Source organism: Vigna umbellata, chromosome 3 (assembly GCF_029865625.1).
Source record: "Vigna umbellata cultivar VRB3 chromosome 3, Vumbellata_1.0, whole genome shotgun sequence".
NCBI classification, from domain to species: Eukaryota; Viridiplantae; Streptophyta; class Magnoliopsida; order Fabales; family Fabaceae; genus Vigna; species Vigna umbellata.
In genome coordinates, this window is record NC_142167.1 from 17,812,992 (window position 1) to 17,827,086 (window position 14,095).

Genomic DNA, 14,095 nt, shown 5'->3' on the forward strand with positions numbered 1-14,095 from the left:
AAGGGCTCAGAAATTCATGCATGCTGCTTCATGCTATAGTTTCTCTGTGACTTTCTCTTTCAACACTGTTTACAGCCATAATTTTTCAACCTTGATCCTTCTTAAACCTAACACATGCTTCCCTTTGTCTTACTTTACTTTCATTACCTTCTATCGTTTCCATCTTCTTATTCCTTTTCCCCTTCACCTTCTTCTGTTTCTATGTTTTCTTCCCTTCCTTTTTCTTTTCACTCATGGGTGGGGACCTCTCCACCTATCCATGCCCGAGACCGTTACCAACTTTACTCATCAATGTATATATGTATATGTATACGTATATGTATGTGTATGTGTATGTGTATATATACTCAGCTCCTAAGTAAGAAAGAGTTCAAAACTGTAGCCAAAGTTTATATACTGTGTCTGCATCAATCTTGCAAACTTACCAAAATACCTTGTATATAGGTATATAATACTTAAATATCTTGATGCATGCATGACTGAAATGTCGGTGTCAGAGGGAACAATGGAAGCAAGTATGTGTTAGAATGAATTGATATTTTCTGATAGTTTTCTGAATGTATAGAACATATGCTATAGAAACACCAATGTTAATTCAGTATGTGCTTTTTTTGTAGAGGTAAAAACTGTTTGTGAATATTCAACCAAAAACTACTTTCTTTTTTAAAGCAAGGAATTATTTTTATGGTTTGATATCAAAATACTTAGACATATATTTAAAGGGTTGTTTTATCTTCTTAAACTTGTACTTAAATTTTTTAAATAAATGTCACGAAGCATCACTTTTGTGAGAAATAAAATCGGAGAGCATCAGATTATAATCTTGAAGACGAATCCCTCAAAAACCGAAAGCTGCACCAAATCAAAGGAAAACGACACCGAATTAATTGGGAAAGTAGAAGGTTCAGTTTGGTGGATTTTCAGAACTAGATTCTTAGCTGCAAATGGTCAAAAAAATGAAGCTTGAAATTTAGGTTAGAAAAATTATCAATTGGGGCACTTGCAATAATCCAAGTAAAAGCTCACAGTTACTCAATGTTTCTGGTAACTGCATATTGTTAAAAATGAGATTCATGAACTGAGATTTTCTAAGATATAACAGTGTGAACTTTGCTGGAGAATCTAAATTCAAAAAGCATTGTGGTCATGCCCACGACTGATCAAAGATGAGAATCTGTTTGGTCCAATCCATATCCAGCTGAAAAGGATTGGATTTTAAATCCAAATTTATATTAAAAAGAACAATTTATTCTTTCATATAAGTTTTAAAATTGGTTTGTAGTTCAAAACTGATTTTATTTCAAAATTAAACTATATGTTAGTTTTAAAACCTATTTTAAATCATAACAGTTCCAAATCTAATGCTATCATAACTAGTTTTGAAATGCTTATATAACTTTTATTAAACAATTTTGATTTATTAAATTTATAATTAATATCTTACAGAATATATCATAGAAAATATTATTTATATATATATATATATATATATATATATATATATATATATATATATATATCAACTGTTAATTTGTTCCGACATCAGTTCTTCATTTTGACTTGATTAAAAAAAATTGGAAAAGTACAATTTTTCATTAAAGGTATTGTCAGATACAATTGTTTTAATGTATTCTTACTATATATCGAAAATTTACCAAGAGTATTAAGTTGTCTAAATCATGCATCACGTTAATTTAAAAAAAGTGTGGGAAAAAATTGTCATGAAAAAATAATTAGAGGCCTTCAAATCATATAAGGAAAGAGATAAGGAATACTAATAATATAATGGCATTAGTAAATCTAGATTATTTTAAATATTTGAAAAATAAAAATCTAAAATATTAACAATTCTAATGGTTGAAACCAGTCACACGAAGTTATGAAATTGAAAATGAGAAGGCAATTACTTTCTGCACCCCATCATTTCTGGAATTTATTTTTCAGAACACAATAAACAATTTTGGAAATTTTTTCCAGAAGTCAAACTTCCCCTCCTTTCCCGGAAAGTTTTTATGGGGTGGGAGAAGAAATTTGATGGAGGTGGAGAAAGCAATTGCTGAGCATTTAAAATGTTTCTATGTCAGTACCTAGGATGGCTAAGATAGGAACTGTTAAGAAAAGTCCTCGTATTGAACTGTTTCATGAACACCCTGTGGTATCTTTTATTTGATAGGAGCTGGAAACTCAATTTCAAATCACATGGCCATGGTAGTTACCGTTGCTAGATAAAAAAATGAATGACTTTTAAACTTTGATAACATTGGATGCGGTAGGAATAAACAAAACATCTCTTCATTAAAATCTGAGGATGATTAGAATATAGTACATGTTACAATTATACACTTTCCACGCAGGCGCACATTGCCCATTTGCTTCAATTTCTTCTTAGGCCGCTTTTATAATCTTTTTGCATCACATCTCTGAATATCACACAACAAACAAATAACTTAATGGAGTTAGGAAGTGATCTTCCACCCTTTCCTCCAAGCAGACGCTTCTTTCAATACTTTAAAAAGAACAAAGAGACAAAATGAACGGAGTATAACAAGGTATCTTAGGAATCATCGGGGTTAGTAATCAAAGGAGGTTGAGTTTCCTCGTTCTGGGCTTGAGTTTCAGTTTGTGTTGGAACTTCCTGCTGTTGCTCCAGCAACCTTCCCATACGCTCTAGTAACTGTAAAGCCTTTCTTTTGCCTCTGTCTGTACCATTTTGAGCCAACTCCAACAGTGGACCCATCACCCCCAGTTCTTGGGCCTGTACCAGATATTGTTGATCTCCAGAACAGAGATGAACTAAAACAGCAGCTGCATTCTCTTTGTTCCTTGGGGAACCATTCCCAATGAACCCTACTAAAACTGGCACTGCCTCTGAAGCTCTAATCGTAGCCTTCCCATCAGGATGGCTAGCCAGTATCGCCAAAATAGCTAATGCTTCATCTACCATTCCCCCACTAGGTTCAGTCAGCAGTCGCATCAGTGTGGGAATAACGCCAGCCCGCACTGCCTTCCCCTTGTTGCCCTGGTAAATGCACAAATTGAAGAGTGCTGTCGCAGCATCTTTCTTACCCCTCTGGGTACCCTCACTCAGCAGTGTCACTAGTGGAGGTATGGCTCCTGAAGATCCAATTGTAACCTTGTTTTCATCTATAACTGAAAGGCTGAAAAGTGTTGCTGCAGCATTTTCCCGCGCTTCCATGCTTCCCTTCTTCAGCACGTGAACTATACCTGGAACTGCCCCTGAAGAGACAATGCTTCCTTTGTTATTTTCATATATGGAAAGATTCAGAAGCGCTGTCACAGCATGTTCTTGAGTGCGGGAGTCAGGCACAGACAAAAGACCAACGAGGAGAGGTATTGCACCAGCTTCAGCAATGGCAACACGGTTATCTGCATTACGCTTTGCAAGAAGGCGGATCTCACCAGCAGCTGATCTCTGGTCTTCAGGACTGCCAGATGTGAGCTTTTGGAGAAGACCGTCGATCTTACTTCGCTCAGCTGGTGAGTAGGCTGATGCTGATTTACCAGGTTGTGAACTGCTGCTGGGTCGTTTTGGTGGCTCTATGCCATTGGCTTCACACCACTGTGCTATGAGACTTCGTAGGACATAGTTGGGTGTGAGAACGGTGCTAGTGAGAGTCTGCTGTGTCTTGGGGCATGTCCCATGCCCTGCTTGCAACCATTTCTCAATACAAGAACGCTCGTAAGTCTGCAAATGAGAACTAGAATGTATGAGTGGGTAATGTTAGATTATAAGTGAAACAATTCAGTAGCAGGGGTAAAATGTCAATAGTGTAAACAGGAATCGGCGTGTGGCAAATGTATTTTATGGATCAAGTAGAAGAGTGTAATCAATAAAAGCTTTCAGTTTCTATACCAAGTTTCCAAATTCAATGAAGATGCTTTTTTAAAAAAAATAAAAAAGCATGAACATATATAAAACAATTGTATCATGTGGCTGCAATTTGTCCAAAGTAATGTATCTCGATAGCCTCAGAATTTTAAAATAACGTAGGGACAATTAATTTTGCTTTAACGTCTTTCTTTCTCATAACATGACCCTCGCATGTTAATGAGCAAAATTAGACGACCCTCATCCATAAATTAATAGATATCTTAATAAAATTGTACTAGAGCACGGTGTCTTTTAGTGGCTTTTTTACATTTAAGCACACACCAAAAAGGATGACCGATGTTCCAGTTTGCCAAGTCAAGCAAGCAAGTATGATAATGGCCAACTACACTATTTGCAACTCAGCTTCCACGGAGCATCATATAGTGCACATACCTGTCCGGTTGAAACAATCACAGGATCCTTCATTAATTCCAGGGAAATGGGACATCGAAAATCATCAGGAATAACAGGGGCCTGATGACTCTTTTCATTTGTACTGACTCCATAGACTTTTGCAAAAATGCCTTTTCCTCCTAAATTATCATCCTTAACTAGATTTTCTGTTTGCACGTAATCCTTTATCTTCTTCAGTAACATTGATATTTTCTCGATGCGTGCCCCAGGATCCCCACCACTTGATATCACCATCTCATGCAAAGCTAGCGATTCTTGCGTAAGATCAGCTATTCCCATCAGTTGCAATTTTTCAGCCAGTCGACTTAGAACAGATGGATCTGTAGCTGCATCACTGCTGTTGTCGTAGAGGAACAACATATCCTCATACAACCTAACATCTGGTTCGTCAACCCTCCCTTTAGCTCTTCTGAACTGGGCAAGAACCAGCTCAACCTGAAATTTTAGGGAAAATTAAACATGATTGTGTAAATAGCAAAAGAAATATACATAAAGAAGCTCCACATTGGTACACTATGCATTCTAATCTCAAAAGCTAATAAGACGAAGGAAGGTTCAATTGATCAAATTTTTCTTCTCAAAAAATGGTATTGTTTGAGTAAGATCACTGTTCCGACTTTAGCAAGAAAGGAGAGTCAAACCGAAAAACTAGTTCTTTAAGTGCAAGAGTCTCAAAGTTTAAGTATCACATCAAGTAGCTTATCCTACTCAATGTGGAACCGCTAACAATCACTGTGTTGCTTACATACAACAGATTATATATATATATATATATATATATAACTGAAATATTTATACCTGCTCTTTAACTTCATCTGAGATATCAAGTTTATCATACGAAATACCACCCAACGATTGTTCCAGCCGAGCTGTCACGTCGTGGAATTTATTCATAATGCCATCCCGCTCAAGGACCTGCAAAATAGGAGTGAAGACAACTGAATAAGCATCTAAGCAGCCGAAGTCATTTCAATGGAAGCATGTTTCCATCATGTTTCTTTCTCCAAAAATATCATTCAACCCAAAATTCTAGGAGTTCCAGATTACAAGAGAAACAGGGTTGCCAGAACAACCACAGGTCGCAACAAGCACACAAAGATGCCTTCTATGAAACTGTAAGTGGACTAAGGTCATAATGTAAACACAAAATTAATACAATACTAACAAATATTAGGCAAACATTATTATTTAGAATTTTAGATTTTTAAATAATACTAATATTTTAAATTGCTAATTTTTTTTCCGGTTGCGTATAACCAGATTAGTTTGACTACTTCAAAGTCTCACAAACACAGTATATAATAAAATCAGAAGCACGGAAAGTGTTTTTATGATAATTGATCTAAGAATTTTGTACAGTATTAAAATGACTACCCTTTGCCTACCACTACATATTAACTTTTTCTGCAAAGCTCTACAACAGATATAGGTTAGCCAAATAAAATGGTCCTAATTGTTCGGATCATGTAGTAGAATTACCAAAATGCTGCTACAAACCAAAGTAAAAGTCCGACTTTGAAATCCATGGTAATTTCAATAGAGATTTTAAATTATAGCGTCGTTCATAATCCGTAATAAATATTTGCTTCATAGAAATCAAACATCACCATTCAAATGTGTGGCACACTAGATCAACAAGTACACCCGGCTCAAAAGTGGAATGCCCAAAGTTTGTGCAATCCTATAGCTTTAAATTTCCGTTGTAAGCTAGTAAAGTATCTCAAGCATAAGAAAAAGCATAAAAAGTTATTCAAATTCATATTAAAAGCTTGTTTAACAATCGGAAATGAAAGAAATAGGAACATTTTCGTTGACATCCACAAATAGAAAACCCGTCAGGAAACTAGCACTACAAATTATCGAAGGTCATGAAAAGTGGTAACTAAGCTTCAAAAAAAACGATCCATCCGCCACAGCGATTTTAGCCGCATTAATCCGTAAATTCCAGCAATAACAAGAATCGCAACGAAACCACGACCATGAATTAAAACCTTTGTTACAGACTTGCAGTTTCAGCAAACAAAAAAAAACGAAGTATACCAACTATGAGCTTTCTTCATTTAATTTCCACATACCATAGAATCAAACGTCCTCAAAGCTCAATTCGCACCGACCAGCTCAATAATGCGATGAAAAAAACATCACATAAAAGAGGCACAGTTAGGGGGAAAATAACAGCTTAAAAAAAATCTACAAAAAAATCACACAAACTCAAAATGAACTCGGTGTAGTGTGAAAATCGCTACTGCCAATACTACTCAATAGAAAGCAGAAACAGAAGAATTATAACACAATATATAGAGCAAGAAACAAACCAAGAAAAGCTTGCTGCCTTCGCTTCCAAATCTGAGAAGTTCCCTGGCGGATTCGAGAGCTTCCTTGAAGGCGAGGACGGCTTTGGAAGTGTCCTCGGGGATCTGGTCTTTCATGTCCCTAATCTCCTCGAACATCGGGATCAACAGCTTCAACCTCCGCGCCAAGTTGCAGTACTGCTTCTTCACCGGAGGCCTGTAATCGGAGATACTCGCTATCTCGTTCACCAACTCAATCACCTTGCTCGCGTTTTCCCCCTCCATGGCCTGTAATCGCAGATCCCGCTCTACGGCGCCGTTTAGTTGAAAACCCTCGCCGATTGCCGGAGATCGAAGTCGCTGCTCATAGTCCCTCGTCAACGACACGAATTTCGCAGACACAGCAGTTTTAAGCGATAGAGAGAAAAACGCGTGATGACGCTCTTCTTCTTATTATGTCTGGCGGCGCGGCTCCAGCTGAGTGAGCTGAATGACCAGGTTTGGGACAGTAGTGGCTCGGCTCGGCTTAGGCTAGTGCGGCGCCGAACAAAACGTGAGGCTCTGTTACTTCAGTTTAACGATTTACGGTATAATAGTGATTGTGAAATACCAGAATTTGTACAACTACGACACCAGAACAAGTCTTTGATGGCGACGGAGGTTGGTGTGACTGTTTTCTGTCAATTCTAAATTGGGGAGGGAAAGGTAAATATTTGTTTACTTTTAATTCATTGCACACTTAAACTAATAAAATAATAATAACCTAAATTGTAATTTTTATTTTCTTTTCATTTTAATCTATAATTCTTATTTTTTTTAAACAACTTTCATTACCCTCTTCTTTTCTAAATTGTAGAAGATTCATAATTTTGTATCAGATGCGGTCTTTTAGTTTATTTAATTGAACTTTATTAAAAAAATAATCTAATCAATTAAAATATATAAACTAATAATTAGATAAACTTTTTTGTTTTTTCAAATTAATCATAAGCAAAAATGCTGTTTAGAAGAGGCATATTTGTATGCTATTAATTAAAAAACAAAATAATAGTAAGAATAATATATTTAGGTAACGTCCTGGGAAATTTTGTTAGTAACATTACTCTGCATATTATATCAGAAATTTCGATACAAATCTACAATTTCATTATATAATTCACATATTTTTTAACATTTATATAACTTATTCATCAAAATCAAGAATCACATTTTAAAGTTGAGAATTTTGATATTTATTGACCAAACACAATTTTCCATGAATTTAATATTTGATAAAAAAATTATTCAGTTTGGAAGAGTTATATTAAAATTTATACTAATTAGTTGAAAAATAATAGAAAAATTATCAAAAATACAATGATATTGGTATTTTTTTAAAATAATATATTTTAAAATATTAAAATTAGTGTCAATTATTATATTTTGAAAACACAGTAGATACAGAAAAATCCATAAAGAATCTAAAAATTATGACATTAATAGTTTTACACCAACCTCTAATCAGTAAAAGGAAATTCATGCATAAATTACTTACAAAAGAAAGAGAAAAAAGCAGAAAATATAATAATTTATTAAAACATAGATCAAAGGGTATTTTTTTTTAAACTTAATGTATTGAATAAGTTATGCAGCTCTTGCGACGGCTTTCTGTAAGACAGCTGGCGTGGTGGCTTGATGTAGCGCTTTTGAGTTGCAGCATACCAAGGATGAAGCTGTGATACTCAAACAACTCAGTGTCAATGTCATCCACTGATAGCTTAATTACATGTTATTTGTTAACATAACTACACATTCTTAAACTTGTATTTTACAGCTTTCTTCCAAAACAAAACAACTTTTTTTTTTCAGTTTTTTTTTTCAATTTAACATCTCAAAATATTTAATTTTAAATTTAGCAAAGCACACAAACAACATATTGTCGGTGTAATATTATTTATGTGTATTATATTATATAATTAATCTATAATATATATATATATATATATATATATATATATATATATATATATAAACAATCATAATGATTCTACAACTACTCTTCAACAAGTACTTTTAAAAATCTATAGACTCTTGTTTAAAATACCACTATAAAAAGTGAATTAACTATTTAATTAAATATAAAACAGTAATGTTTCTATATAAGAAATCATTAGGGAAGATTAGTAAAGGATATTCATCTTACTAATAAATGTTTTTAAACAATTAATACTAACACCTATCATAATATTTAATTAATTTTACAATTTTATTATATTTATAAATTTCATATGATAATCACTTAAAATCTTATATTAGAATTTTACATTGATTTTTATCATTGCATACATTTATCTTTGTCTTGGTATTTCAATATAATTTATTTAATTTATAAATTTAATACTAATATTATAACTCATCAACTCAGTAGTATTTTTTGTTATTAACAAAACAATACAATATCTTACATCCAATAAATATTTAATTTCATGTATTATGTTATGAATAACTCATATATATTGTATGACAAACATTATTTCGATGTTTGGATAATGGTAAAAAGATAATTAGTTTAAATTTTCTTCTTCACTTAAATGATAAGACTAGGAATTATGAAAGTTCTTATTAATACCCATTTTGTAAATACGAAAAGTTTTATATACCAGTTGTAGACTAAATTGATATAAAAAAGTTGAAAATTTTGATTTTTAAATTCATAATGAAGATAGGATACTAGTTAGTCTATAATATGTTGAGATTTTCTTATATCTTCCAAAGCTTTTCTTTATTCTTTGTCTTCTTTCTTATTCTTTCTTGTACTTTCATGTTCTTCTCTTTTCTCTCGTCTTCATCCTCATTCTCTCGTGTTTATTCTCCATACATTTTGCATTTGCATTGTCATTATGACTCGCTCGTCAATTGAGTTTATTCTCCTTGTTTGGGTTTTCTCCATCTTCCTATGTCTCGTATCAGAAGCCAATGTAGCCAAGTCATGAGTGTTGTCGAATAAATTAAAACCATTATCATGGTCACACTAATTGTGTTTCTAGACTGAGTACTTCTCACCGACATAGGGACGTCCACATTCGCACCCAAGGCACTATTATCTTGAATGCATTTTGAATTGTCACTGACCTTACTAGATTTCCAAATCAAAAGCCAATGTATCCATGTTGTGAGTGTTGTCGAAGAAATCGTAACCGCTATCGTGACCACGCCAATGTTGTTTCATGATTGAGCATTTCTCACCACCAACTAGGGGCACCAACGTTCACACCTAGAGGCGCTACTATCCTAGCCACAGTCTCAATCGTCAGCGGTGCTACTAAATCTCCAAATCGAAAGCCAATGTAGCCACGTCATGAGTGTTGTCAAAGAAATCAAAACTATTGTAATGGCCACACACATGTTGTTCCTTGACTGACCGCTTCTTAACACCAGCTAAGGTCGTCGACGTTTGCACCCAAAAGCATCGTTATTCTGGTTGTAGTCTCAATCGTCATTGATGCTACTAGATCTCCAACTTTATTTCGTTGGCGAGACTATCCAACGACACTGGTCGTCACACGTCATCACGTTGAGTCAAGAGCATCAACTACCTTCACCATCGTCGTCCCAACGCACTTACCCTTTTTTTTCTTTATAACCTTTTTGAAATTAATTGTTAGTTATTGAAGAAACTCAAATGGTTGGACCTTTTGTACCGCTTTAAAACTATATAGAAAAGAAACTTTCTATATCAGATTTAAAGTTCAATATTTTCTATATCTTTTTGTTTTTATACTAATTTCAAAATTGATATATAATGTATTTTTTAATTAATATAGAATGTTTTTTTCACTTATAATAATATTGTTTTATAACTATTGTACTATCGTTAGAGCATTACTTGAATAACTATAATATTTTTGAAATCAAAATAACTAATAAATTATACAAATAATTTCTAACTACCATTCAACAAGTCTTGTATTCTAAACATCAAATTCAAACCCGTTTTCACAATCTATCACCAATTTCTTTAAAACTAATCATTATTAACATAATTAACATCTAACTAAAATCAAAATAATAATTTTTTTTCTTGTTTTAAATAACTTTAGATCTTAGCAATCTAATATCAACCCCAATTTTAGTAAATCATAGTATAAATAAATAAGGATTTTACAAAACTATTACAATAAGATTAGTTAATGTGATTCAACTCGTTTATCTAAGAAGTTATTCTTTGAATAATATCAACTTCATAAAAAAAATTGTAGACAATCTTAAAAAACTAAACAAAAAAAGTCATTCAACCCGCCAACATATTATTTATGGTAAATTTTTAACTTATTGAAATTTTAATCCCATTAAATAGAATGGGAAAGAGGGAATGTTTCATCATTCTAGAGGTCTCTCTTCTTGGTTAAAAGTCACATATTGGTCCCTTGATTTTCTGTTTATCTCAATTAGGTCTCTAATTTTGAAAATTTGAAACAATGCAGGTCTTACCATTAAATTGAATGAATGACATTAAAAAACAGTGTGGCTAAGTGAACGGGTTAATGATGTGGAATCAAATCAATCAGATCCTACCACGTCATCAATTTCAACCTCAAACCAGAAACCCTAGGCTGTTGGAAGTCCCACATCGACTAGAGATAAGGCCAAATCTTAGTTTATAAGTGGGTGCAAACCTCACCCTACAAGCCGGTTTTGTGGGGTTGAGTTAGGCTTAAAGTCCACTTCTAACATGGTATCAGAGCCATGGTTTAGAGCTTATCCTAGCGAGTTCTAAGTGGGCATTCTGTTATCGGACCACCCAATTTCTACTATCACGCACGAGATGTCTATACCTCGGTGTGAAGGGGTGTGTTGGAAGTCCCACATCGACTAGAGATAAGACCAATTCTTAGTGGGTGCAAACCTCACCCTACAAGCCGGTTTTGTGGGTTGAGTTAGGCTTAAAGTCCACTTCTAACATAAACACCAAACCATCATGATGCTGCCATCGAGCCATGTCGTTAACCACCATTGACCTCCATAACTGTTCAACCTACATCTTGAGTCCCAAACCATAAATCCACCTCACGCCTCCATTGTACACCGCGAGCCCTAATTTGAAGATCCACCACAAAACCTCACCTCTATTAACCTTACTCTCGTAAGTGTCAAACCACCACAAAGACATGAGAAACGACGCTGGAATCCACCATCACACCATATTCGATCACCAACGACAACCTCACCACTTACAAATGCACAAGCCTTTTATCGCGAACCAGAAACATTCAGTCACATGATAGCGGCCAACCATTGTAATAAGGACATGAACCACTGGGACGAGCATGCGCGCCTTTTGCGATAATGACTCCGAACACTATGAGCGCCTCTGACTGTCGCGAGCCATAAGGTTTTCCATGTTGTCGCGAAAGATGAAGCAGTGTACTTGAGGTTGTTTGCTTCATCATTGCAAAACAAAAACATAAAGAAATTGGTGATTTCATATTTTAGGATTTGCACAGAATTTGGGATTTTCCAATTGTTTGACCTTGTTCGAAAGTCACCTGACACATCAAAAGACTTAGTATATCAATGATGGTTTATGCAGATATTCAATAGTAACTCGCGAGAAAGATGAAAATCAAATCTTTGCAATGGTTGCAATCAATATTTCAAATTACCGATCCAATTGAGATAAAAAAGTTAAATGTTTGATACATAACTTCTAAAAAAGCGAAACCTTTTAAATGATTAAATAAAAAAAGTTTTAAAGAAAAAAAAATTAAACTTACATATAAGAAATTTTTTATAATGCTAAAAAAACAGAAACATTTAAATAATATAATTTTTAAAAGTTAATAAACTCGAAACTAAATGATTAAATAGTTAAAAAAACGGTTTCTTACATCTTCCATTTTTTAAAAAGATTTTTAAGTTTTTCTTTCACCACTTTTTTTTATCTCTTTTTCCCCTGTAGTCATGGATGGTAGATCATCTCCGTATTTGCAACTTTTTTATGAAAGATTTAACACCCCACCCTTTAAAAGAGAGAATGTCAAGATCTACTTTGAAAGAGTCCATCCATAACGTGATTAATATTAAACAGAATAAAATAACATATCGCATACTTTACGAATTTGTAAAACTGTTACTTTGTCAAATCGCATAAAAGTCAAAAAAGGAAAAAAGAAAAAGAAAACCACGCCGAAGTACATAAAATATTTCAATGAGTTTAATATTAAATTCAAAACACATCATAAGTCATAAAGAATAGTTTTTAACTAGTAGGCTTGTGAATGAACAGCTACAAAATCATGATCTGACCTAGGAGAAATGCCTTTCAATACATGCTACTTTTTTCAGAATATTTTTATTATTTAATAAGTAAACCATCATCTTTAATTAAAATTTGAATTTCTTGGTCAGTTTATCTAATTAAACTTTGTAATAATTTTTTTCTTCTAAACATAAATTTTTTATATTATATTTTTCAATTGAGTAATTTTTTTTTTATTTTTTAATTGGATGACATGATTATTATATAATTGTATTAATATAAGATGTTGTAGTTAATATAAAATATCATTAAGATTTTTCATCATGCAAACATCTAAAATAAAATTATTTATTGTTTTGCATTAATATAATATCATTTAATATTAAAAAGATGTCATGGACTATAAAGACAAATAAATAAAATAGTGAAACAAAATAAAAATTGTACGAAATAATTGATTTAAAATATAAAATGTTTAAATAATAAAAAAATAAATATTATAAAATTAGCAACAAATGATTACATTTTATTAAAATATTTAAATTTAATTGTTTTCCTCATTTATTCAAAGAATGGATTTTAGTGTTTAAGGTAATTTCTAAAATTAGTTTCTTAATTAAAAGATGTGTTTCTTGCTGTCACATGTCTTTATGCGAAATGTTTTAGATGAGAAATGAATAATTAATTCGAGGTAGCATATGGGGAAGGAATTTGGTAGGCAGCCAAAGTTTGTGGGGTCCAGTAGGATGATTGAGTTGAATCAAAGCCCAAAAGTCAAAGTAGTTAGTTGGATCAACGGTGGCAAATACCGCTGGATGTGGTGGCTACTTTTCATCGTGTAGTGATTCGATTTCATTCCATGTGCTACTCAAAGTCATATTTAAATTTTGAATTAAATATATATTTTAGTTTTTAAATTTATATATTAGAATTCGTTTTTTTTACTTTTTAATATATTTCGATTTTTAAAGTTTAAAAATAAATAAATATAACTATTTTAATTTAATTATGTCAAATTTTAACTTTTTCATGTGTTAAATATGTTTTATATTAAAGTTTGAGTTGTTTATCCTGTGTGTTAACTTATATTAATTTGAAATATTATTTAATAAATTTTTTAAAAATCAATATTATTTTATTTAAAAATTATATTTATTTATGGTTAAAGTTTAAAATTAAAATGTATAGGTATGAATAAATTTTTAATTTTATATTTAAATTTATGAATTAAAAATATATTTAACTCTTAATCTATTTAAT

General features: G+C 32.5%; 1 protein-coding gene across 2 annotated transcripts; it reads right to left on the reverse strand.

Moving 5' to 3' along the window:
* Nucleotides 1-2,276: 2,276 nt before the first annotated feature.
* On the reverse strand, nt 2,277-7,022 carry LOC124842211 (U-box domain-containing protein 13-like). Of its 2 annotated transcripts, none has more exons than XM_047318648.2 (4): nt 6,622-7,022; nt 5,105-5,221; nt 4,286-4,741; nt 2,277-3,706 (listed from the first exon to the last, which is right to left on the reverse strand). In XM_047318648.2, exons 1-4 carry the CDS (start codon nt 6,880-6,882, stop codon nt 2,555-2,557), a joined length of 1,986 nt encoding a protein of 661 aa, XP_047174604.1. In that variant the 5' UTR covers nt 6,883-7,022; the 3' UTR covers nt 2,277-2,554. The 2 variants fall into 2 exon arrangements, with proteins under 2 accessions (XP_047174604.1, XP_087965873.1); XM_088109747.1 differs by lacking the exon at nt 6,622-7,022 and adding an exon at nt 6,382-6,574.
* Nucleotides 7,023-14,095: the final 7,073 nt, after the last annotated feature.

What these genes read in the sequence shown, in the direction of transcription:
- LOC124842211 (XM_047318648.2), bottom strand. Translation starts at nt 6,882, where the DNA reads ATGGAGGGGGAAAACGCGAGCAAGGTGATTGAGTTGGTGAACGAGATA. An exon ending in AAGGCAGCAAGCTTTTCTTG is followed by an intron (nt 5,222 to 6,621) that starts GTTTGTTTCTTG and finishes CCTATTTTGCAG; the next exon opens with GTCCTTGAGCGGGATGGCAT. An exon ending in CAGATGAAGTTAAAGAGCAG is followed by an intron (nt 4,742 to 5,104) that starts GTATAAATATTT and finishes CTAAAATTTCAG; the next exon opens with GTTGAGCTGGTTCTTGCCCA.